At 42.5% G+C, this 26,291-nt stretch overlaps 3 protein-coding genes across 3 annotated transcripts in view; 2 read left to right on the plus strand and 1 right to left on the minus strand.

Annotated features, from left to right (window-relative positions):
- Window positions 1–2,899: 2,899 nt before the first annotated feature.
- LOC128354274 (CD59 glycoprotein-like) lies at window positions 2,900–8,662 on the plus strand. Its single transcript, XM_053314533.1, has 4 exons — window positions 2,900–2,956; window positions 3,435–3,536; window positions 6,490–6,563; window positions 8,509–8,662. The coding sequence occupies exons 1-4, from the start codon at window positions 2,902–2,904 to the stop codon at window positions 8,629–8,631; spliced, it is 354 nt and encodes a 117-aa protein (XP_053170508.1). The 5' UTR covers window positions 2,900–2,901; the 3' UTR covers window positions 8,632–8,662.
- Window positions 8,663–10,300: 1,638 nt separating this feature from the next.
- LOC128354569 (uncharacterized) lies at window positions 10,301–18,171 on the plus strand. The gene is made up of 8 exons (XM_053314788.1): window positions 10,301–10,364; window positions 14,357–14,560; window positions 14,726–15,537; window positions 16,915–17,148; window positions 17,242–17,379; window positions 17,466–17,636; window positions 17,708–17,929; window positions 18,001–18,171. The coding sequence occupies exons 2-8, from the start codon at window positions 14,359–14,361 to the stop codon at window positions 18,169–18,171; spliced, it is 1,950 nt and encodes a 649-aa protein (XP_053170763.1). The 5' UTR covers window positions 10,301–10,364; window positions 14,357–14,358.
- A 4,356-nt stretch (window positions 18,172–22,527) lies between these two features.
- Window positions 22,528–26,291, minus strand: part of LOC128354570 (uncharacterized) — a 31,655-nt gene continuing 27,891 nt past the window's right edge. The window contains exons 21-23 of the mRNA XM_053314789.1: window positions 26,195–26,274; window positions 25,981–26,085; window positions 22,528–22,638 (exon numbers count right to left, since the gene is read on the minus strand). Coding sequence (XP_053170764.1) covers window positions 22,528–22,638; window positions 25,981–26,085; window positions 26,195–26,274 — 296 coding nt within the window. The remainder of the gene's footprint in view (window positions 22,639–25,980; window positions 26,086–26,194; window positions 26,275–26,291) is intronic.

The raw sequence follows: 26,291 nt of genomic DNA on the forward strand, positions 1-26,291 counted from the left end.
CTGCTGGTAGTGTGAGGGTTCTGTTGGTAGTGTGAGGGTTCTACTGGTAGTGTGAGGGTTCTGCTGGTAGTGTGAGGGTTCTGTTGGTAGTGTGAGGGTTCTACTGGTAGTGTGAGGGTTCTACTGGTAGTGTGAGGGTTCTGCTGGTAGTGTGAGGGTTCTGCTGGTAGTGTGAGGGTTCTGCTGGTAGTGTGAGGTTTCTGCTGGTAGTGTGAGGGTTCTGCTGCTAGTGTGAGGGTTCTGCTGGTAGTTGGAGGGTTCTGCTGGTAGTGTGAGGTTTCTGCTGGTAGTGTGAGGGTTCTGCTGGTAGTTGGAGGGTTCTGCTCATAGTGTGAGGGTTCTGCTGGTAGTTGGAGGGTTCTGCTCATAGTGTGAGGGTTCTGCTGCTAGTGTGAGGGTTCTGCTGGTAGTTGGAGGGTTCTGCTCATAGTGTGAGGGTTCTGCTGGTAGTGTGAGGGTTCTGCTGGTAGTTGGAGGGTTCTGCTCATAGTGTGAGGGTTCTGCTGGTAGTGTGAGGGTTCTGCTGGTAGTGTGAGGTTTCTGCTGGTAGTGTGAGGGTTCTGCTGGTAGTGTGAGGTTTCTGCTGGTAGTGTGAGGGTTCTGCTGGTAGTTGGAGGGTTCTGCTCATAGTGTGAGGTTTCTGCTGGTAGTGTGAGGGTTCTGCTGGTAGTTGGAGGGTTCTGCTCATAGTGTGAGGGTTCTGCTGGTAGTGTGAGGTTTCTGCTGGTAGTGTGAGGGTTCTGCTGGTAGTTGGAGGGTTCTGCTCATAGTGTGAGGGTTCTGCTGGTAGTGTGAGGGTTCTGCTCATAGTGTGAGGGTTCTGCTGGTAGTGTGAGGGTTCTACTGGTAGTGTGAGGTTTCTGCTGGTAGTGTGAGGGTTCTACTGGTAGTGTGAGGGTTCTGCTCATAGTGTGAGGGTTCTGCTGGTAGTGTGAGGGTTCTGCTGGTAGTGTGAGGGTTCTACTGGTAGTTGGAGGGTTCTGCTGGTAGTGTGAGGTTTCTGCTGGTAGTGTGAGGGTTCTGCTCATAGTGTGAGGGTTCTGCTGGTAGTGTGAGGGTTCTGCTGGTAGTGTGAGGGTTCTACTGGTAGTGTGAGGTTTCTGCTGGTAGTGTGAGGGTTCTGCTGGTAGTGTGAGGGTTCTACTGGTAGTGTGAGGTTTCTGCTGGTAGTGTGAGGGTTCTGCTCATAGTCAGAGGGTTCTGCAGTATCTTAGCTGTTCCTAGGACTGCACTCTTCTGGACAGAGAGCTCAGATGGTGGACCTGGAATCAGCTGGAGTCTCTCTCCCAGTTAGTGTCCCACAGCTCCCAGTGCTCCCATCACCACTGGCTCCACTGTTCCTTTACTCCTCTCATCTCCTCCAGCTTCTCATGTTCCTTCTTCCTGCGCCTATCACCGCTGCCTCCTTCTGTTGTTTGTCCGCCAACACGACGTCATCATCACGACGTCATCATCACGATGTCGTCATCACGACGTCATCATCACGATGTCGTCATCACAATGTCATCAACACGACGTCATCATCACAATGTCATCATCACGACGTCATCATCACGATGTCATCACGACGTCATCAACACGACGTCATCATCACAATGTCATCAACACGATGTCATCATCACGACTTCATCATCACGATGTCATCAACACGATGTCATCATCACGACGTAATCAACACGACGTCATCATCACGATGTCATCAACACGATGTCATCATCATGATGTCATCAACACGACGTCATCATCACGATGTCATCAACACGATGTCATCATCATGATGTCATCAACACGATATCATCATCAAGATGTCATCAACACAACGTCATCATCACGACGTCATCAACACGACGTCATCATCACGAAGTCATCAACACGACGTCATCATCACGACGTCATCAACACGACGTCATCATCACGAAGTCATCAACACGACGTCATCATCACGATGTCATCAACACAACGTCATCATCACGACATCATCATCACGACGTCATCATCACGATGTCATCATCACGACGTCATCAACACGACGTCATCATCACGACGTCATCAACACAACGTCATCCTCACGATGGAGAGAGAGGAGAGAGAGGAAGGAGAGGAGAGAGAGGAAGGAGAGAGGAAGGAGAGAGGAAGGAGAGAGGAAGGAGAGGAGAGAGAGAGGAAGGAGAGGAGAGAGAGGAAGGAGAGAGGAAGGAGAGGAGAGAGAGGAAGGAGAGAGGAAGGAGAGAGGAAGGAGAGGAGAGAGAGGAAGGAGAGGAGAGAGAGGAAGGAGAGGAGAGAAGGAGGAAGGAGAGGAGAGAGAGGAAGGAGAGAGGAGAGAAGGAGGAAGGAGAGGAGAGAAGGAGGAAGGAGAGGAGAGAGAAGCACATTGATAGTAGTACTGTGGATTTAACTGAAGTGAAAACAGAAAACAAAGACAGTCAGGCTCCTCCTATTGGACGGGGGGGTGGGGGGGGGCGGAGGGAGGGGCGTAGGGGGGGCGGAGAGAGGGGGCATGGGGGGGGGGGGGACAGTGTCCTCTGCTGTCTGTTAGAGTCAGACTCAGTCGTCACATCAACTTCAACCAGAGGAGAACTACTGACTGCTGGGTGAGTACTACACAGTACTACATACAGTACTACACTGTACTACATACAGTACTACATACAGTACTACACTGTACTACATACAGTACTACATACAGTACTACACTGTACTACATACAGTACTACATACAGTACTACACTGTACTACATACAGTACTACACTGTACTACATACAGTACTACATACAGTACTACATACAGTACTACACTGTACTTTAGTGTAGTACACAATACTTTAGTGTACTACACAGTACTACACAGTACTACACAGTACTTTGTAGTACTACAGTGTGTTTGTGTCGTTCCAGGTGAAAATGAAGCGCTCCCTGTGTATCTGTGTGGTGGTGTGCTGCACTCTGATTGGACTCGGTATGTTTCACTGGCTTAGCATTAGCATTAGCATTAGCGTTAGCGTTAGCATTGGCGTTAGCATTAGCATTATTGTTACATTAGTTCAAAATAAATTAATTGATTTAAATAAAAATGTCATCTGCATAAAATGTTAACCTGCAGTTTGTGCTGTCAGCCTGCAGAGGCGCCAATCAGCTGTTAGGGTTAGGATCAGCTGTTTAAATGTTTTTAGGATCAGCTGTTTAAATGTTTTTAGGATCAGCTGTTTAAATGTTTTTAGGATCAGCTGTTTAAATGTTTTTAGGATCAGCTGTTTAAATGTTTTTAGGATCAGCTGTTTAAATGTTTTTAGGATCAGCTGTTTAAATGTTTTTAGGATCAGCTGTTTAAATGTTTTTAGGATCAGCTGTTTAAATGTTTGTAGGATCAGCTGTTTAAATGTTTTTAGGATCAGCTGTTTAAATGTTTTTAGGATCAGCTGTTTAAATGTTTGTAGGATCGGCCATTCGGTGTTTCAGCTGTAAGGATTACACAGGAAGTTGCTCCAAACAACGAGAATGTAGCTATGACGACGCCTGTCTGACCCTCACTGAGAGAGGTACCTGCTCACCTGTTCTCCTGTTCTCCTGCTCACCTGTTCTCCTGTTCATCTGTTCACCTGCTCACCTGTTCACCTATTCACCTGTTCACCTGTTCACCTGCTCACCTGTTCACCTGCTCACCTGTTTACCTGTTCTCCTACTCTCCTGCTCACCTGTTCTCCTGCTCACCTGTTCTCCTACTCTCCTGCTCACCTACTCACCTGTACACCTGTTCACCTGTTTACCTGTTCTCCTACTCTCCTGCTCACCTGTTCTCCTGCTCACCTGTTTACCTGTTCTCCTGCTCACCTGTTCATCTGTTTACCTGTTCTCCTGCTCACCTGTTCTCCTACTCTCCTGCTCACCTGTTCTCCTGCTCACCTGTTCACCTGCTCACCTGTTCACCTGCTCACCTGTTCTCCTACTCACCTGTTCTCCTGCTCACCTGTTCACCTGTTCTCCTGTTTACCTGTTCTCCTGCTCACCTGTTCACCTGTTTACCTGTTCTCCTGCTCACCTGTTCTCCTACTCTCCTGCTCACCTGTTCTCCTGCTCACCTGTTCACCTGCTCACCTGTTCTCCTACTCACCTGTTCTCCTGCTCACCTGTTCTCCTGTTTACCTGTTCACCTGCTCACCTGTTTACCTGTTCTCCTACTCACCTGTTCTCCTGCTCACCTGTTCTCCTGTTCACCTGCTCAGCTGCTCACCTGTTCACCTGTTCACCTGTTTTCCTGCTCACCTGTTCTCCTGCTCACCTGTTTACCTGTTTACCTGTTCTCCTACTCTCCTGCTCACCTACTCACCTGTACACCTGTTCACCTGTTTACCTGTTCTCCTACTCTCCTGCTCACCTGTTCTCCTGCTCACCTGTTTACCTGTTCTCCTACTCTCCTGCTCACCTGTTCTCCTGCTCACCTGTTCTCCTACTCTCCTGCTCACCTACTCACCTGTACACCTGTTCACCTGTTTACCTGTTCTCCTACTCTCCTGCTCACCTGTTCTCCTGCTCACCTGTTTACCTGTTCTCCTGCTCACCTGTTCATCTGTTTACCTGTTCTCCTGCTCACCTGTTCTCCTACTCTCCTGCTCACCTGTTCTCCTGCTCACCTGTTCACCTGCTCACCTGTTCACCTGCTCACCTGTTCTCCTACTCACCTGTTCTCCTGCTCACCTGTTCTCCTGTTTACCTGTTCACCTGCTCACCTGTTTACCTGTTCTCCTACTCACCTGTTCTCCTGCTCACCTGTTCTCCTGTTCACCTGCTCAGCTGCTCACCTGTTCACCTGTTTTCCTGCTCACCTGTTCTCCTGCTCACCTGTTTACCTGTTTACCTGTTCTCCTACTCTCCTGCTCACCTACTCACCTGTACACCTGTTCACCTGTTTACCTGTTCTCCTACTCTCCTGCTCACCTGTTCTCCTGCTCACCTGTTTACCTGTTCTCCTACTCTCCTGCTCACCTGTTCTCCTGCTCACCTGTTCTCCTACTCTCCTGCTCACCTACTCACCTGTACACCTGTTCACCTGTTTACCTGTTCTCCTACTCTCCTGCTCACCTGTTCTCCTGCTCACCTGTTTACCTGTTCTCCTGCTCACCTGTTCATCTGTTTACCTGTTCTCCTGCTCACCTGTTCTCCTACTCTCCTGCTCACCTGTTCTCCTGCTCACCTGTTCACCTGCTCACCTGTTCACCTGCTCACCTGTTCTCCTGCTCACCTGTTCACCTGTTCTCCTGTTTACCTGTTCTCCTGCTCACCTGTTCACCTGTTTACCTGTTCTCCTGCTCACCTGTTCTCCTACTCTCCTGCTCACCTGTTCTCCTGCTCACCTGTTCACCTGCTCACCTGTTCACCTGCTCACCTGTTCACCTGCTCACCTGTTCTCCTACTCACCTGTTCTCCTGCTCACCTGTTCTCCTGTTTACCTGTTCACCTGCTCACCTGTTTACCTGTTCTCCTACTCACCTGTTCTCCTGCTCACCTGTTCTCCTGTTCACCTGCTCAGCTGCTCACCTGTTCACCTGTTTTCCTGCTCACCTGTTCACCTGTTCACCTGTTCTCCTGTTCACCTGTTCTCCTGCTCACCTGTTTACCTGTTTACCTGTTCTCCTACTCTCCTGCTCACCTACTCACCTGTACACCTGTTCACCTGTTTACCTGTTCTCCTACTCTCCTGCTCACCTGTTCTCCTGCTCACCTGTTTACCTGTTCTCCTACTCTCCTGCTCACCTGTTCTCCTACTCTCCTGCTCACCTACTCACCTGTACACCTGTTCACCTGTTTACCTGTTCTCCTACTCTCCTGCTCACCTGTTCTCCTGCTCACCTGTTTACCTGTTCTCCTGCTCACCTGTTCATCTGTTTACCTGTTCTCCTGCTCACCTGTTCTCCTACTCTCCTGCTCACCTGTTCTCCTGCTCACCTGTTCACCTGCTCACCTGTTCACCTGCTCACCTGTTCTCCTACTCACCTGTTCTCCTGCTCACCTGTTCACCTGTTCTCCTGTTTGCCTGTTCTCCTGCTCACCTGTTCACCTGTTTACCTGTTCTCCTGCTCACCTGTTCTCCTACTCTCCTGCTCACCTGTTCTCCTGCTCACCTGTTCACCTGCTCACCTGTTCACCTGCTCACCTGTTCTCCTACTCACCTGTTCTCCTGCTCACCTGTTCTCCTGTTTACCTGTTCACCTGCTCACCTGTTTACCTGTTCTCCTACTCACCTGTTCTCCTGCTCACCTGTTCTCCTGTTCACCTGCTCAGCTGCTCACCTGTTCACCTGTTCACCTGTTTTCCTGCTCACCTGTTCACCTGTTCACCTGTTCTCCTGTTCACCTGTTCTCCTGCTCACCTGTTTACCTGTTTACCTGCTCACCTGTTCACCTGTTCACCTGTTCACCTGTTCACCTGTTTTCCTGTTCTCCTGTTCTCCTGTTCTCTGTACTGAGTATTTCCTGTGTGTATTATTTGGAACAGGAGGGATGACGTACCGTCAGTGTCTCAAATATTCAGACTGTGAGTACGGTCGCCTGGGCCAGATGTTCCCACAGGTACCCACTCTACTATGTTCTACTCTATGTTCTACTCTACTCTGTTCTACTCTACTATGTTCTACTATGTTCTACTCTATGTTCTACTATGTTCTACTCTACTCTGTTCTACTCTACTATGTTCTACTCTGTTCTACTCTACTATGTTCTACTCTACTCTGTTCTACTCTACTATGTTCTACTCTACTCTGTTCTACTCTACTATGTTCTACTCTACTCTGTTCTACTCTACTATGTTCTACTCTGTTCTACTCTACTATGTTCTACTATGTTCTACTCTATGTTCTACTATGTTCTACTCTACTATGTTCTACTATGTTCTACTCTGTTCTACTCTACTCTGTCCTACTCTACTATGTTCTACTCTACTCTGTTCTACTCTACTATGTTCTACTATGTTCTACTCTATGTTCTACTATGTTCTACTCTACTATGTTCTACTATGTTCTACTCTGTTCTACTCTACTCTGTCCTACTCTACTATGTTCTACTCTACTCTGTTCTACTCTATGTTCTACTCTACTCTGTTCTACTCTACTATGTTCTACTCTACTCTGTTCTACTCTATGTTCTACTCTACTCTGTTCTACTCTACTATGTTCTACTCTACTCTGTCCTACTCTACTATGTTCTACTCTACTCTGTTCTACTCTATGTTCTACTCTACTCTGTTCTACTCTACTATGTTCTACTCTACTCTGTTCTACTCTACTATGTTCTACTCTTCTATGTTCTACTCTACTCTGTTCTACTCTATGTTCTACTCTACTCTGTCCTACTCTACTATGTTCTACTCTATGTTCTACTCTACTCTGTTCTACTCTACTATGTTCTACTCTACTCTGTTCTACTATGTTCTACTCTACTATGTTCTACTCTTCTATATTCTACTCTATGTTCTACTCTACTCTGTTCTACTCTGTTCTACTCTATGTTCTACTCTACTCTGTTCTACTCTACTATGTTCTACTCTATGTTCTACTCTACTCTGTTCTACTCTGTTCTACTCTATGTTCTACTCTACTATGTTCTACTCTGTTCTACTTTATGTTCTACTCTACTCTGTTCTACTCTGTTCTACTCTACTATGTTCTACTCTGTTCTACTTTATGTTCTACTCTACTCTGTTCTACTCTGTTCTACTCTATGTTCTACTCTACTCTGTTCTACTCTATGTTCTACTCTACTATGTTCTACTCTGTTCTACTCTACTATGTTCTACTATGTTCTACTCTATGTTCTACTCTACTCTGTTCTACTCTGTTCTACTCTACTCTGTTCTACTCTACTATGTTCTACTCTATGTTCTACTCTACTCTGTTCTACTCTACTATGTTCTACTCTGTTCTACTCTACTATGTTCTACTCTGTTCTACTATGTTCTACTCTACTATGTTCTACTCTATGTTCTACTCTACTCTGTTCTACTCTACTATGTTCTACTCTATGTTCTACTCTACTCTGTTCTACTCTACTATGTTCTACTCTGTTCTACTATGTTCTACTCTACTCTGTTCTACTCTACTATGTTCTACTCTGTTCTACTCTGCTATGTTCTACTATGTTCTACTATGTTCTACTCTACTCTGTTCTACTCTACTATGTTCTACTCTGTTCTACTCTACTATGTTCTACTCTGTTCTACTCTGTTCTACTCTACTATGTTCTACTCTGTTCTACTCTACTATGTTCTACTCTGTTCTACTATGTTCTACTCTACTCTGTTCTACTCTACTATGTTCTACTCTACTCTGTACTTATTCTAGTATACTTATTGTACTCTACTGTAGTTGTTAGCCATTAGCTTAGCCGTTAGCTCTAAGCTGTTAGCCGTTAGTTGTTAGCCATTAGCCGTTAGCTGCGTCTTGGTTCTCCGTCTCTCTGTTGATCTCTGTTCTGAGTTTTGAGTGTTTTCCTTTATTAAAGCAGCTCCGTTTATTTCCAGGTGTCCAGTTTTACCTTCAAGTGCTGCAACTCTGACCTGTGTAACTCCGCCCCCTCGTCTGCAGCGAGCTCTGTGATTGGTCTGCTGGCCTCGGTGGCGGTCATGTGGTGGTGCATCCACTAAAGAACGTCGTGCTAACGCTGCAGAAACATGTTAAATAATATAACACAGTCAGAGTCTAACTGTCTCCTCACATCAACATTAAAGATCAAAGCTTCCTCGCTCCGTCATGTGACCAAAGCTTCCTCGCTCCGTCATGTGACCAAAGCTTCCTCGCTCCGTCATGTGACCAAAGCTTCCTCGCTCCGTCATGTGACCAAAGCTTCCTCGCTCCGTCATGTGATCAATATTTATATGAAGCGGATTATTGATCCAACACTTAAGGTCACATTTCATTCATTCATCCTAAATATGTGTACAGGACATTACTCAGAGTGGAAGAACTACAGGTCCCATAATGCTTTGCGGTGTCTGAGAGTCGCAGCTGCTGAAATCTGAGACCAATAAATTAAAACATCTTCTACAGGAAGACAAAGTTTGGCTCAGTGATGATTATTGATCACTGATTGATTTCACTGCCAATGAATGAAAAGAGAAGCGACAGTTTAAACAGTTTAAAGTGTTTCAAAGTGTTTAAACAGTTTCTGGATCAAAGTGTTTAAACAGTTTAAAGTGTTTCAAAGTGTTTAAACAGTTTAAAGTGTTTCAAAGTGTTTAAAGTGTTTCTGGATCAAAGTGTTTTAACAGTTTCTGGATCAAAGTGTTTAAACAGTTTCTGGATCAAAGTGTTTAAACAGTTTCTGGATCAAAGTGTTTAAACAGTTTCTGGATCAAAGTGTTTAAACAGTTTCTGGATCAAAGTGTTTAAACAGTTTCTGGATCAAAGTGTTTAAACAGTTTCTGGATCAAAGTGTTTAAACAGTTTCTGGATCAAAGTGTTTAAACAGTTTCTGGATCAAAGTGTTTAAACAGTTTCTGGATCAAAGTGTTTAAACAGTTTCTGGATCAAAGTGTTTAAACAGTTTCTGGATCAAAGTGTTTAAACAGCTTCTGGATCAAAGTGTTTAAACAGTTTCTGGATCAAAGTGTTTAAACAGTTTCTGGATCAAAGTGTTTAAACAGTTTCTGGATCAAAGTGTTTTCTGGAAACTTCGTCCATGAAACTTTGATCAGTTCAGATGAAGATTTTGTGAAGCTGCTTGGCTCTTTAACGGTTTGAAATGTTTGTAAAAGAGATTAAATCTATAAATAAATAAATAATGTTTAAACTGACTCCTGTTGAATTTCTTTGCTCTAAATACTAAAATAAAAAATGTACGCTGTAAAAAACAAAAAGTCTGTAACAGATGATTTACAGTCAGGGCTAGCTAGGGTTAGGGTTAGCTAGGGCTAGCTAGGGTTAGGGTTAGCTAGGGTTAGGGTTAGCTAGGGCTAGCTAGGGTTAGGGTTAGCTAGGGCTAGCTAGGGTTAGGGTTAGCTAGGGTTATCTAGGGTTAGGGTTAGCTAGGGTTAGGGTTAGCTAGGGCTAGCTAGGGTTAGGGTTATCTAGGGTTAGGGTTAGCTAGGGTTAGCTCGTGTTAGGGTTAGCTAGGGTTAGGGTTAGCTAGGGTTAGCTAGGGTTAGGGTTATTGATCCTCCATAGTCAGTCTGGTCTGATCCTCCACAGTCAGTCTGGTCTGATCCTCCACAGTCAGTCTGGTCAGTATTGATCCTCCACAGTCAGTCTGCTCGGTATTGAGTCCAGCAGCGGGACTGTGACGTCATGTGATGACGCTGTGTGCGTGATTTAGGACCCGCAGATCAGACCGCATCCCGTCCACCGCTGCAGGACCCGGATCGACCGGAGGATTCTGCAGGTAAAGGCGCTCCTCTCTCCGCCGGACTCCCGGTTCAGACTCCCGGTTCAGCAGCTCTGACACCGGAAACACGATCAGCTGTGATCAGTGATCGATGATGTTCTGATCGAAAACATGTGTTACTGTGTGTGTGTGTGTGTGTGTGTATGTGTGTGTGTTACTGTGTGTGTGTGTGTGTGTGTGTCTCTGTGTATGTGTGTGTGTTACTGTGTGTGTGTGTGTGTGTGTGTGTGTGTGTGTGTGTGTGTGTGTTACTGTGTGTGTGTCTCTGTGTGTGTGTGTGTGTGTTACTGTGTGTGTATGTGTTACTGTATGTGTGTGTGTGTGTGTGTGTGTGTGTGTGTGTGTTACTGTGTGTGTGTCTCTGTGTGTGTGTGTGTGTGTGTGTTACTGTGTGTGTGTGTGTTACTGTGTGTGTGTGTGTGTGTGTGTGTGTGTGTGTGTGTGTGTGTACTTTAAGTGTAGCTGGGTTAGGATGGGGCGTTCAGGAGCTTCTGTCTGTGTTAGAGAATATTTTATGACTTTTTAAATGTATGGGAGACCTGGGGGGGGGGGCTGTCTGTTACTGTCTGTTGCTGTCTGTTACTGTTACTGTCTGTTACTGTCTGTTACTGTTACTGTCTGTTACTGACTGTTACTGTTACTGTCTGTTACTGTCTGTTGCTGTCTGTTACTGTTACTGTCTGTTACTGTCTGTTACTGTTACTGTCTGTTACTGTTACTGTCTGTTACTGTTACTGTCTGTTACTGTCTGTTACTGTTACTGTCTGTTACTGTTACTGTCTGTTACTGTCTGTTACTGTTACTGTCTGTTACTGTTACTGTTACTGTCTGTTGCTGTCTGTTACTGTTACTGTCTGTTACTGTCTGTTACTGTTACTGTCTGTTACTGTCTGTTACTGTTACTGTCTGTTACTGTTACTGTCTGTTACTGTTACTGTCTGTTACTGTCTGTTACTGTTACTGTCTGTTACTGTTACTGTCTGTTACTGTCTGTTACTGTTACTGTCTGTTACTGTTACTGTCTGTTACTGTTACTGTCCGTTACTGTCTGTTACTGTCTGTTACTGTCTGTTATTGTCTGTTACTGTTACTGTCTGTTACTGTTACTGTCTGTTACTGTCTGTTATTGTTACTGTCTGTTACTGTTACTGTCTGTTACTGTCTGTTACTGTTACTGTCTGTTACTGTCTGTTACTGTCTGTTACTGTTACTGTTACTGTCTGTTACTGTTACTGTCTGTTACTGTCTGTTACTGTTACTGTCTGTTACTGTTATTGTCTGTTACTGTTACTGTCTGTTACTGTCTGTTACTGTTACTGTCTGTTACTGTTACTGTCTGTTACTGTTACTGTCTGTTACTGTCTGTTACTGTTACTGTCTGTTACTGTTACTGTTACTGTCTGTTGCTGTCTGTTACTGTTACTGTCTGTTACTGTCTGTTACTGTTACTGTCTGTTACTGTCTGTTACTGTTACTGTCTGTTACTGTTACTGTCTGTTACTGTTACTGTCTGTTACTGTCTGTTACTGTTACTGTCTGTTACTGTTACTGTCTGTTACTGTCTGTTACTGTTACTGTCTGTTACTGTTACTGTCTGTTACTGTTACTGTCCGTTACTGTCTGTTACTGTCTGTTACTGTCTGTTATTGTCTGTTACTGTTACTGTCTGTTACTGTCTGTTACTGTCTGTTACTGTCTGTTACTGTTACTGTTACTGTTACTGTCTGTTACTGTCTGTTACTGTCTGTTACTGTTACTGTCTGTTACTGTCTGTTATTGTTACTGTCTGTTACTGTTACTGTCTGTTACTGTCTGTTACTGTTACTGTCTGTTACTGTCTGTTACTGTCTGTTACTGTTACTGTTACTGTCTGTTACTGTTACTGTTACTGTCTGTTACTGTCTGTTACTGTTACTGTCTGTTACTGTCTGTTACTGTTACTGTCTGTTACTGTCTGTTACTGTTACTGTCTGTTACTGTTATTGTCTGTTACTGTTAATGTCTGTTACTGTCTGTTACTATTACTCTGTTACTGTCTGTTACTGTTACTGTCTGTTACTGTTACTGTCTGTTACTGTCTGTTACTGTCTGTTACTGTCTGTTACTGTCTGTTACTGTTACTGTCTGTTACTGTCTGTTACTGTTACTGTCTGTTACTGTCTGTTACTGTCTGTTACTGTTACTGTCTGTTACTGTTACGGTCTGTTATTGTCTGTTACTGTTACTGTCTGTTACTGTTACTGTCTGTTACTGTCTGTTACTGTTATTGTCTGTTACTGTTACTGTCACTGTTACTGTTACTGTTACTGTCTGTTACTGTCTGTTACTGTTACTGTCTGTTACTGTTACTGTCTGTTACTGTCTGTTACTGTTACTGTCTGTTACTGTTACTGTCTGTTACTGTCTGTTACTGTTACTGTCTGTTACTGTTACTGTCTGTTACTGTCTGTTACTGTTACTGTCTGTTACTGTTACTGTTACTGTCTGTTATTGTCTGTTACTGTTACTGTCTGTTACTGTTACTGTCTGTTACTGCCTGTTACTGTTACTGTCTGTTACTGTTACTGTCTGTTACTGTTACTGTCTGTTACTGTCTGTTACTGTTACTGTTACTGTCTGTTACTGTTACTGTCTGTTACTGTCTGTTACTGTCTGTTACTGTTACTGTCTGTTACTGTCTGTTACTGTTACTGTCTGTTACTGTTACTGTTACTGTCTGTTACTGTTACTGTCTGTTACTGTCTGTTACTGTCTGTTACTGTCTGTTACTGTCTGTTACTGTTACTGTCTGTTACTGTCTGTTACTGTCTGTTACTGTCTGTTACTGTTACTGTCTGTTACTGTTACTGTCTGTTACTGTCTGTTACTGTCTGTTACTGTCTGTTACTGTCTGTTACTGTTACTGTCTGTTACTGTTACTGTCTGTTACTGTCTGTTACTGTTACTGTCTGTTACTGTCTGTTACTGTTACTGTCTGTTACTGTTACTGTCTGTTACTGTTACTGTTAATGTCTGTTACTGTCTGCTACTGTGACTGTCTGTTACTGTTACTGTTAATGTCTGTTACTGTCTGCTACTGTGACTGTCTGTTACTGTTACTGTCTGTTACTGTCTGTTACTGTCTGTTACTGTTACTGTCTGTTACTGTTACTGTCTGTTACTGTTACTGTCTGTTATTGTTACTGTCTGTTACTGTTACTGTCTGTTACTGTTACGGTCTGTTACTGTCTGTTACTGTTATTGTCTGTTACTGTTACTGTTACTGTCTGTTACTTTTACTGTTACTGTCTGTTACTGTTACTGTCTGTTACTGTCTGTTACTATTACTGTCTGTTATTGTCTGTTACTGTTACTGTCTGTTACTGTCTGTTACTGTTACTGTCTGTTACTGTCTGTTACTGTTACTGTTACTGTCTGTTACTGTTACTGTCTGTTACTGTTACTGTCTGTTACTGTTACTGTCTGTTACTGTTACTATTACTGTCTGTTACTGTTACTGTCTGTTACTGTTACTGTTACTGTCTGTTACTGTCTGTTACTGTTACTGTCTGTTACTGTTACTGTTACTGTCTGTTACTGTTACTGTCTGTTACTGTCTGTTACTGTCTGTTACTGTTACTGTCTGTTACTGTCTGTTATTGTTACTGTTACTGTTACTGTCTGTTACTGTCTGTTACTGTTACTGTCTGTTACTGTTACTGTCTGTTACTGTTACTGTCTGTTACTGTCTGTTACTGTTACTGTCTGTTACTGTCTGTTACTGTTACTGTCTGTTACTGACTGTTACTGTCTGTTACTGTCTGTTACTGTTACTGTCTGTTACTGTTACTGTCTGTTACTGTCTGTTACTGTTACAGTCTGTTACTGTTACTGTCACTGTTACTGTCTGTTACCTAGATGGAGGTTAACCTTTGACCTCCATCTAGACTGAGGTCCTCCGGTCTGTGTGAGCTGGTCTCTGATTGTTTGTTGTGGTCATGTGTCTGCAGGTATGAGTCTGAGCAACGACCTATTGGAGCTGTTGGAGTTGTGGGCGGAGCTAAACCTGACAGCCGGTGACCATGGCAACCTGTCGTCGGTAGAGATGCTGCGATGCTCGGGCGCCGTCAGTCACGCCACGCTGCTGCACTTCCTGTCTGTGCTGCTGGTCCTCATCTTCCTGTCGGGCGCCGCCGCTAACGTGCTGCTGCTGTGTGCGCTGCGGGAGGGGAGGGGGGGGCAAGGGGAGCGGGGGGGGTGGGAGGAGTGGGGGGATCGGATGGATCGGGGTGGACGGGAGGATGGTATGGATCAGGGGGGGCAAGGGGAGTGGGCGGGGCGGAAGGAGTCGGGGGATCAGATGGATCGGGGTAGGCAAGGGGAGCGGGGGGGGCGGGAGGAGCGGCTGTACGTGGTGCAGCTGGCGGCGGCTGATCTGAGCGTGCTCGCCACGCTGCCGGTGTGGGTGGCGTCGCTGCAGCGGGGGGGGCGCTGGCCGTTTGGCGAGCGACTGTGTCAGCTGACTCACTTCATCTTCAGCGTGAATCTGTTCAGCAGCATCTTCTTCCTCACCTGTATGAGCGCCGACCACTTCCTGTCCGCCACGCTCGCCCCCGCTGCCGGGCGCAGACGGCGCCGGCTAGCTTGCGCGGCGGTGTGGCTGCTGGCGCTGGCGGCTTCCGTCCCTGACACCTACTTCCTGCGGGCGGTGAGTGTGGGCGACGGCGCCGTGTGCCGGCCGGTGTTCCCGCCCCGCAGCGCTCGGTTCTGGGCGGCGGCGCTGCAGCTGAGCTTCGTGCTGCTCGGCTTCGTGTTGCCGCTGCTCGTCATCGTTGCGTCCTTGCTGCCGCCGGCCGGCGTGCTGCGGTCCGGCCGGCGTGCGGCGCGTGCGTACGTATCAGCGCTGGTGGTGTGCTGGCTGCCGTATCACGCCACGCTGCTGCTGGACACCGTCACGCTGCTCCGCCTCGTCACCTTCAGCTGCCGGCTGGAGGACTTCCTGGACGTTGCGCTCCACCTGACGCAGGTGTGCTCGCTGCTCCACTGCGTGGTTAGCCCTGCCCTCTACCTGATGCTCCGCCCACGCAGCCGTGACGTCATCAGTCACGTCTTCTTCAGGTACTCCGCCAAGACCGGCCTCGCCAGGCTCGGTCACGCCTCCGACAGCCAATTGGAGCTCACCGCTGAACAGGTTTGACCTTGGAGCAGCTGAACACGTTTGACCTTGGAGCAGCTGAACAGGTTTGACCTTGGAGCAACTGAACACGTTTGACCTTGGAGCAGCTGAACACGTTTGACCTTGGAGCAGCTGAACACGTTTGACCTTGGAGCAGCTGAACACGTTTGACCTTGGAGCAGCTGAACACGTTTGACCTTGGAGCAGCTGAACACGTTTGACCTTGGAGCAGCTGAACATGTTTGACCTTGGAGCAGCTGTGGAGACCAATCAGGAAGCTGTGATGGAGCTTCAGGTGTTCAATGAGGCTTCTCCCAGCAGCTGTTTTGGGCGGGACAAGCAGGATAAGAAGCTCATTGGATAATGTGACCAGCTTGTCCCGCCCCTGCTCTGCTGCTGTATGATGATTGGAGGAAATGTTTGATAGACAGCTCAGCAGCCAACCAGTCAGTTCATTCACTGCTCAGGTTAGATATATATTATACATGTATAATATATATATATAATATATAACTATATACATGTATATAAAGTTATATTATCCTCCTGAAGAACAGTAATCTTTAATCTTTATATTTCATATTGTTTTATAACTTCGTTTCATGTCAAGTTGAACTTTTGTAAAATAAAATAAACTAAAAGACAAATGAAGTTAAAACGTGGTCTCCATGACAACCAGCACCCCAAAGAGACCTGAATGAAGAGTGTGTCTGTGTCTGTGTGTCTGTGTGTGTGTGTGTGTGTGTGTCTCTGTGTGTCTATGAGTGAGAGGTCAAAGGTCAGTCAGACTCATTATCTGCAGCTTCTCTTCTTTTTAAATCTTTGAAACTTGAAGTAATCTCTGTTTAGTTTCAGATTATTGATCAAAGGTCACAGTTTAGTGATTATTGATCAGCTGTCACCATGGTTACCTCAGCTGTCACCATGGTTACCTCAGCTGTGACTGATCAATAATCACTTAGTGATTGCAGGTTCAGCTGTGACCTTTGACCTGCTGCTTTTTACCACCACAGAAGAAGACCCTGCGCAAGGTCCTGTTTACATTTCTCACTTCCTGCCCCGGACTCTGCGTCTCCACGGTTACCAGGAAGAGGAGGAGCGTCTCCATGGTTACCTGTTTACATCAGCTGATAACATGAGAACACTTTATACACTGATATTAATTATTGATCAGCTGATCTGATCTACTAGTCTATTATTAGCTCATTAAGACAGGAAGTGATGTCACTGAATCCACAGACAGGAAGCTGAGATGTTGCATGAGTTTAATATAGTGCTTCATGATGTCATCACAATGACCTTTAACCCCCATGATGTCATCACAATGACCTTCAACCCCCATGATGTCATTCATACTGATACTCTGATATATTGATGAATCCTAATCAATAGGACAGAAACACATCACCACCCAGACGCTGCCTTACGGTTCTCCTCTCAGTCGGTTCTCCTCTGAGCCCCTACGGTTCTCCTCTGAGTCGGTTCTCCTCTGAGTCCCTACGGTTCTCCTCTCAGTCTCCTACGGTTCTCCTCTCAGTCCCTACGGTTCTCCTCTCAGTCTCCTACGGTTCTCCTCTCAGTCCCTACGGTTCTCCTCTGAGTCGGTTCTCCTCTCAGTCCCCTACGGTTCTCCTCTCAGTCCCTACGGTTCTCCTCTGAGTCGGTTCTCCTCTCAGTCCCCTACGGTTCTCCTCTCAGTCCCTACGGTTCTCCTCTCAGCCCCTACGGTTCTCCTCTGAGTCGGTTCTCCTCTCAGTCCCCTACGGTTCTCCTCTCAGTCCCTACGGTTCTCCTCTGAGTCGGTTCTCCTCTCAGTCTCCTACGGTTCTCCTCTCAGTCCCTACGGTTCTCCTCGGAGTCAGTTCTCCTCTCAGTCCCCTACGGTTCTCCTCTGAGTCGGTTCTCCTCTTAGTCCCTACGGTTCTCCTCTCAGTCCCTTACAGTTCTCCTCTCAGTCCCTTAAGGTTCTCCTCTCAGTCCTTACGGTTCTCCTCTCAGTCCCTACGGTTCTCCTCTCAGTCCCTTACGGTTCTCCTCTGAGTCCCTTACGGTTCTCCTCTCAGTCCTTACGGTTCTCCTCTCAGTCCCTACGGTTCTCCTCTCAGTCCCTTAAGGTTCTCCTCTGAGAGGTTCTCTTCTCAGTCCTTATGGTTCTCTTCTCAGTCCCTTATGGTTCTCCTGTCAGTCCCTACGGTTCTCCTCTGAGTCCCTTACGGTTCTCCTCTCAGTCCCCTATGGTTCTCCTCTGAGTCCCTACGGTTCTCCTCTGAGTCCTTTACGGTTCTCCTCTGAGTCCCTACGGTTCTCCTCTGAGTCCCTACGGTTCTCCTCTGAGTCCCTACGGTTCTCCTCTCAGTCCTTACGGTTCTCCTCTCAGTCCCTACGGTTCTCCTCTCAGTCCCTTAAGGTTCTCCTCTGAGAGGTTCTCTTCTCAGTCCTTATGGTTCTCTTCTCAGTCCCTTATGGTTCTCCTGTCAGTCCCTACGGTTCTCCTCTGAGTCCCTTACGGTTCTCCTCTCAGTCCCCTATGGTTCTCCTCTGAGTCCCTACGGTTCTCCTCTGAGTCCTTTACGGTTCTCCTCTGAGTCCCTACGGTTCTCCTCTGAGTCCCTACGGTTCTCCTCTGAGTCCTTTACGGTTCTCCTCTGAGTCCCCTACGGTTCTCCTCTGAGTCCTTTACGGTTCTCCTCTGAGTCCCTACGGTTCTCCATTGAGTCCCTACGGTTCTCCTCTGAGTCCCTACGGTTCTCCTCTGAGTCCCTTATGCAGGGATTAAAGTTTTCCGGCCCCGTGCCGGAATTCCGGCGTGCGGCGCTTGACTGCGGGCGCGTCAAAACAAAATAAATAAAATAATAAATTTTTTAAATGTGAAAGAGAGTGTAATCGTTCGTCTGCCAATGATATGAGAGAAGCACAACTCTCCCGCTCTGAAACTAACATTATTATCCAATCAGAGGTGAAATAAGGCGGGTCTTGAGGAAACGTGCCTCCACCAAGTTACGTATGAAGCCTAATCGCCAGAGTAGAGAGAGAGACGTTGCATGGAGTGGAAAGATGGCTCAGTTCATGACTCCAGGAGGAAATGCCCTGATAATCGACCAAGGGTTGAAAAATAAATGGCGTTGGGCATGGCTAGATGAGCTAGGGAAGGACGGCTAGATGAGCTAGGGAAGGACGGCTAGATGAGCTAGGGAAGCACGGCTAGATGAGCTAGGGAAGGACGGCTAGATGAGCTAGGGGAGCACGGCTAGATGAGCTAGGGAAGGACGGCTAGATGAGCTAGGGGAGCACGGCTAGATGAGCTAGGGAAGCACGGCTAGATGAGCTAGGGGAGCACGGCTAGATGAGCTAGGGAAGGACGGCTAGATGAGCTAGGGAAGCACGGCTAGATGAGCTAGGGAAGGACGGCTAGATGAGCTAGGGAAGCATGGCTAGATGAGCTAGGGAAGCACGGCTAGATGAGCTAGGGAAGCACGGCTAGATGAGCTAGGGAAGGACGGCTAGATGAGCTAGGGAAGGACGGCTAGATGAGCTAGGGAAGGACAGCAAGCCGTTTAGTAGTTGGTGCAAAAAGATGAGAGAGCCAGGTGCCTGTTTCTGCACACTGTGCTCCAGAAAGATTAAACGCATCCAGCGGCAAAATTGTTTTATTATTACTATTTATTTTAAAGAAAGTTCAAAGTTGTTGAAATGGTGAAACCGTTTTAAATCTAACTATCTGATTTAACTACCGTAAATTCCGGACTATAAACTGTACAATGACAGAACGAGGTAGATTACTCCAGTAAAAGTAAGACTTAGTTTAATGACTCAGAAGTCGTCAGATGACTTACTTTAACAAATTTCGTTAGTTTATATAATGCAGATTCATAAAATATGACTTTTATGAGTTACAGTCACAGACAATAAACTTAGCGTTTGATAATTGTGGTAGCAGCGGTGCAGCAGATGTAATGAAGTCCACGCAGCACGCTGGATGTAAACTAATATTGAGCCTATATCCTATTCATTATAATGTCCATGGATATACATTGAGTTCTTTTGCCTTAATAATGACAAAATAATACACAAAAAATGGTCGGATTGGGAACCCGTATGCATAATGTCTCCATGTTGCATTTAGTGTTGTTTGAAATGACCCGAACCCCTAACCCTGCCCCCCCCAACCCCTAACCCTAACCCGGGGCTCAGCTAGTGTTGCCTTTTAAAACATTGTTGATTTCCCGGGAAATCTGCCTCCCTCCAGCAGGGTACACTGGCACTCACACTAGCCAAATAATCCGGACTGTAGGGGGCAAACGTGCTTGGGCATGGTATGATTGCCGAGTGTGCCCTAAATGTCTGTAGTCAGAGGGGGGGGGGGACCAACCCTCGCTAATATCTCATGTTACAACGTGGGACACCTGCGGCTTAAAATCCAGTGCGGCTTGTACAAGTACAAAATTGATTTTCTTTCTAAAATTAGAGCATGCAGCTTTTAATCAGGTGCGCTCTGTAGTCTGTACCTAATTTGTTACTACTTCATGTAGAAGTTGATATTTTTTATGTTATTTATAGACTGGATTTTCGAACGTCTAGTAATTTCTTAGTATTTAATTTGCCACTATTTATTTTAAAGAAAGTTCAAATATGTTGAAACTGTTGAATTAAAACTCTTTAAAAAGAGAATCATTTTGAATACCTTAAATTAAATGGTTGCAAATAAATCTTATTCTTCAAATGCCTGCCTTCCAATTTCACATATCCTTATAACATGTCACCTTGTGATTGTAGGCCATTTTGTAACCTGTCAAAGACAAAGATTAGCAGCGAAACTTGATATCAAAAGAAATCCTAAATGCTACATGTAGCATATTGTAGTGTGTTGGACTACTATTGCCACCTATTGGCCTTTCTTGGTGTTGCAGTTTAGTCAAACCTTAGTCTGCAATCATTTTGACCTTGCGAATGTGTACACGCCACAGATTACCACCAACATCAAAAACAAGGCCTGTGTCGTGTGCAAACACTCCAAAAAGTAAACCGGTTTCCAATCGATCAACCAACGTAGTGGCGTCTAGAGTCAAGTGCACAAGTCTAAAAAAGTTCAGGCTCAGGATTTTTTTTTGCTTTAATCCCTGTTTATGGTTCTCCTCTCAGTCCCTTACGGTTCTCCTCTGAGTCCCTTACGGTTCTCCTCTGAGTCCCTTACGGTTCTCCTCTGAGTCCCTTACGGTTCTCCTCTCAGTCCCTTACAGTTCTCCTCTGAGTCCCTTACGGTTCTCCTCTGAGTCCCTTACAGTTCTCCTCTCAGTCCCTTACGGTTCTCCTCTGAGTCCCTTACGGTTCTCCTCTCAGTCCCTTACGGTTCTCCTCTCAGTCCCTTACAGTTCTCCTCTGAGTCCCTTACAGTTCTCCTCTGAGTCCCTTACAGTTCTCCTCTCAGTCCCTTACAGTTCTCCTCTGAGTCCCCTACGGTTCTCCTCTCAGTCCCTTACGGTTCTCCTCTCAGTCCCTTACAGTTCTCCTCTCAGTCCCTTACGGTTCTCCTCTGAGTCCCTTACAGTTCTCCTCTCAGTCCCCTACAGTTCTCCTCTCAGTCCCTTACGGTTCTCCTCTCAGTCCCTTACAGTTCTCCTCTCAGTCCCTTACGGTTCTCCTCTCAGTCCCTTACAGTTCTCCTCTCAGTCCCTTACGGTTCTCCTCTCAGTCCCTTACAGTTCTCCTCTGAGTCCCCTACAGTTCTCCTCTGAGTCCCCTGCGGTTCTGCGGGTTATGTGGTTTCATGATGTGACTCAGCAGACTGAAGCTTTCAGTGGTTCATTACAGACGTTTACAAGCTGGTGAGTTTAAATCCCGAGTGCCATGAAAAGTCCTTAGAAACAAAGACATGAGAATTCCTGCGGTACCTGAACACACCACCAAACTAAAACTGAATCAGAAGAGACAGAAACACAAAGAAGAAGAAAATAGAAGGAGGCGTCGCCCCCTGGTGCCCGACAGGTGGAGCTGAGGGTTGATGATAGTTTGTTTAACTCACCTGGAGAACCAGGAGGGCGGAGTCATCGGTACTACTGTAAGAACACATGACTGATATGATCACATGATCACATGACTGATATGATCACATGATCACATGACTGATATGATCACATGATCACATGACTGATATGATCACATGATCACATGATCACATGACTGATATGATCACATGATCACATGATCACATGACTGATATGATCACATGATCACATGACTGATATGATCACATGATGTCCTGAGTGACAATAAACAGTACAATACACATCAAACGTCTCCATGAAGAACTGATCACACCCGGACCCGCTCAGGTGAACCACCCGGACCCGCTCAGGTGAAGCACCCGGACCCGCTCAGGTGAAGCACCCGGACCCGCTCAGGTGAACCACCCGGACCCGCTCAGGTGAAGCACCCGGACCCGCTCAGGTGAAGCACCCGGACCCGCTCAGGTGAACCACCCGGACCCGCTCAGGTGAAGCACCCGGACCCGCTCAGGTGAAGCACCCGGACCCGCTCAGGTGAAGCACCCGGACCCGCTCAGGTGATGCACCCGGACCCGCTCAGGTGAAGCACCCGGACCCGCTCAGGTGAAGCACCCGGACCCGCTCAGGTGAAGCACCCGGACCCGCTCAGGTGAAGCACCCGGACCCGCTCAGGTGATGCACCCGGACCCGCTCAGGTGAAGCACCCGGACCCGCTCAGGTGAAGCACCCGGACCCGCTCAGGTGAACCACCCGGACCCGCTCAGGTGAACCACTCCAATGTTTCTGGACTTTAACATGTGATGCAGTTTTTCAGGAAGCGTTGCCGTGGCGACGTTCATGGCACTGGGATGCTACATGACGGACGTGACTGTTTCAACATGTCCATGATCTTCTTCTGCAGGCGCTCCTCCCTTAACTCCACCCGTCTACCGCTGCGTGCACAGTAAAACAAGCGCTCCCTGCCAGTCAGCACCAACATGTTGACCTCTGACCTCCAGAGGTGTCACTGCTGAGCCAGCAGGGCGTTGCGGTTGGCCTTCATCTTCTCCAGACGTTTGGACAGATGTGCGTTACTCAGATCCAGCTCCTCGATCCGGTCCAGAGCCGAGCGCAGCTGCAGGGACACGTCCAACAGTCACAAGACCTCCTAAACCTAAACCTCCACATGACTACACCCCAACCTAAAGTCTAATAATAATAATATAATAAACCTGGATATAGATATGATATATAATAATAATAATATAATAAACCTGGATATAGATATGATATATAATAATAATAATATAATAAACCTGGATATAGATATGATATATATAATAATAATAATATAATAAACCTGGATATAAATATGATATATATAATAATAATATAATAAACCTGGATATAAATATGATATATATAATAATAATATAATAAACCTGGATATAGATATGATATATATAATAATAATAATATAATAAACCTGGATATAGATATGATATATAATAATAATATAATAAACCTGGATATAGATATGATATATATAATAATAATATAATAAACCTGGATATAAATATAATAATAATATAATAAACCTGGATATAGATATGATATATATAATAATAATATAATAAACCTGGATATAAATATGATAATAATATAATAAACCTGGATATAGATATGATATATATAATAATAATATAATAAACCTGGATATAAATATGATATATAATAATAATATAATAAACCTGGATATAAATATGATATATATAATAATAATATAATAAACCTGGATATAAATATGATATATAATAATAATAATATAATAAACCTGGATATAGATATGATATATATATAATAATATAATAAACCTGGATATAAATATGATATATATAATAATAATATAATAAACCTGGATATAAATATGATATATAATATAATAAACCTGGATATAGATATGATATATATAATAATAATATAATAAACCTGGATATAAATATGATATATATAATAATAATATAATAAACCTGGATATAAATATGATATATAATAATAATATAATAAACCTGGATATAAATATGATATATAATAATAATAATATAATAAACCTGGATATAAATATGATATATATAATAATAATATAATAAACCTGGATATAAATATGATATATATAATAATAATATAATAAACCTGGATATAAATATGATATATAATAATAATATAATAAACCTGGATATAAATATGATATATAATAATAATAATATAATAAACCTGGATATAAATATGATATATATAATAATAATATAATAAACCTGGATATAAATATGATATATAATAATAATATAATAAACCTGGATATAAATATGATATATAATAATAATAATATAATAAACCTGGATATAAATATGATATATATAATAATAATATAATAAACCTGGATATAAATATGATATATAATAATAATATAATAAACCTGGATATAGATATGATATATATAATAATAATATAATAAACCTGGATATAAATATGATATATATAATAATAATATAATAAACCTGGATATAAATATGATATATAATAATAATAATATAATAAACCTGGATATAAATATGATATATATAATAATAATATAATAAACCTGGATATAGATATGATATATAATAATAATATAATAAACCTGGATATAGATATGATATATATAATAATAATATAATAAACCTGGATATAGATATGATATATAATAATAATAATATAATAAACCTGGATATAGATATGATATATATATAATAATATAATAAACCTGGATATAAATATGATATATATAATAATAATATAATAAACCTGGATATAGATATGATATATAATAATAATAATATAATAAACCTGGATATAGATATGATATATATAATAATAATAATATAATAAACCTGGATATAAATATGATATATAATAATAATATAATAAACCTGGATATAGATATGATATATATAATAATAATAATATAATAAACCTGGATATAGATATGATATATATAATAATAATATAATAAACCTGGATATAAATATGATATATATAATAATAATATAATAAACCTGGATATAGATATGATATATATAATAATAATAATATAATAAACCTGGATATAGATATGATATATATAATAATAATATAATAAACCTGGATATAGATATGATATATATAATAATAATATAATAAACCTGGATATAGATATGATATATAATAATAATATAATAAACCTGGATATAGATATGATATATAATAATAATATAATAAACCTGGATATAAATATAATAATAATATAATAAACCTGGATATAGATATGATATATATAATAATAATAATATAATAAACCTGGATATAAATATGATATATAATAATAATAATATAATAAACCTGGATATAGATATGATATATAATAATAATAATATAATAAACCTGGATATAGATATGATATATATAATAATAATAATATAATAAACCTGGATATAAATATGATATATAATAATAATAATATAATAAACCTGGATATAGATATGATATATAATAATAATAATATAATAAACCTGGATATAGATATGATATATATAATAATAATAATATAATAAACCTGGATATAGATATGATATATATAATAATAATAATATAATAAACCTGGATATAGATATGATATATATAATAATAATATAATAAACCTGGATATAGATATGATATATATAATAATAATATAATAAACCTGGATATAGATATGATATATATAATAATAATAATATAATAAACCTGGATATAGATATGATATATATAATAATAATAATATAATAAACCTGGATATAAATATGATAGATATAATAATAATATAATAAACCTGGATATAGATATGATATATATAATAATAATAATATAATAAACCTGGATATAAATATGATATATATAATAATAATATAATAAACCTGGATATAGATATGATATATATATAATAATATAATAAACCTGGATATAGATATGATATATATAATAATAATATAATAAACCTGGATATAGATATGATATATATAATAATAATAATATAATAAACCTGGATATAAATATGATATATATAATAATAATATAATAAACCTGGATATAGATATGATATATATAATAATAATATAATAAACCTGGATATAGATATGATATATATATAATAATATAATAAACCTGGATATAGATATGATATATATAATAATAATATAATAAACCTGGATATAGATATGATATATATAATAATAATATAATAAACCTGGATATAGATATGATATATATAATAATAATAATATAATAAACCTGGATATAGATATGATATATATATAATAATATAATAAACCTGGATATAGATATGATAGATATAATAATAATATAATAAACCTGGATATAGATATGATATATATGATAAATATGATATATATGATATATGAACCTCTCGGTGGAGTCTTCTCTTCTCCACCTTCAGCTCGTCCTCCATCTTTTCGGCGCTCTCTGACGCTGACTTGTATCGAGTCACCTGACCTTCCAGACGGATCACCTGAGGGTCATCAATACACCCATCAATCAATACTCTGCATGCTGATACTGACTGTTACTATGGTGATGGTGATGATGACGATGAAGATGAAGATGAAGATGTGACTCACATTCTGTTCCAAAGCAGCCACTTCCTGTTCGGACTTCACCAGTTTGAACTTGAGCTCACTGATTTGTCTGTTGGCGTCTCCTGAGGACAAAGACACA

Source organism: Scomber japonicus, chromosome 24 (assembly GCF_027409825.1).
Source record: "Scomber japonicus isolate fScoJap1 chromosome 24, fScoJap1.pri, whole genome shotgun sequence".
Taxonomy (NCBI): domain Eukaryota; kingdom Metazoa; phylum Chordata; class Actinopteri; order Scombriformes; family Scombridae; genus Scomber; species Scomber japonicus.

Coding starts and splice junctions, on each gene's coding strand:
- LOC128354274 (XM_053314533.1), top strand. CDS start 2,902: ATGAAGCGCTCCCTGTGTATCTGTGTGGTGGTGTGCTGCACTCTGATT. Junction 2,957..3,434: donor CTGCACTCTGATTGGACTCG/GTATGTTTCACT, acceptor AAATGTTTGTAG/GATCGGCCATTCGGTGTTTC. Junction 6,564..8,508: donor TGGGCCAGATGTTCCCACAG/GTACCCACTCTA, acceptor GTTTATTTCCAG/GTGTCCAGTTTTACCTTCAA.
- LOC128354569 (XM_053314788.1), top strand. CDS start 14,359: ATGAGTCTGAGCAACGACCTATTGGAGCTGTTGGAGTTGTGGGCGGAG. Junction 17,149..17,241: donor TCTCCTCTCAGTCCCCTACG/GTTCTCCTCTCA, acceptor TTCTCCTCTCAG/CCCCTACGGTTCTCCTCTGA. Junction 17,930..18,000: donor TCTCCTCTCAGTCCCTTAAG/GTTCTCCTCTGA, acceptor TTCTCCTGTCAG/TCCCTACGGTTCTCCTCTGA.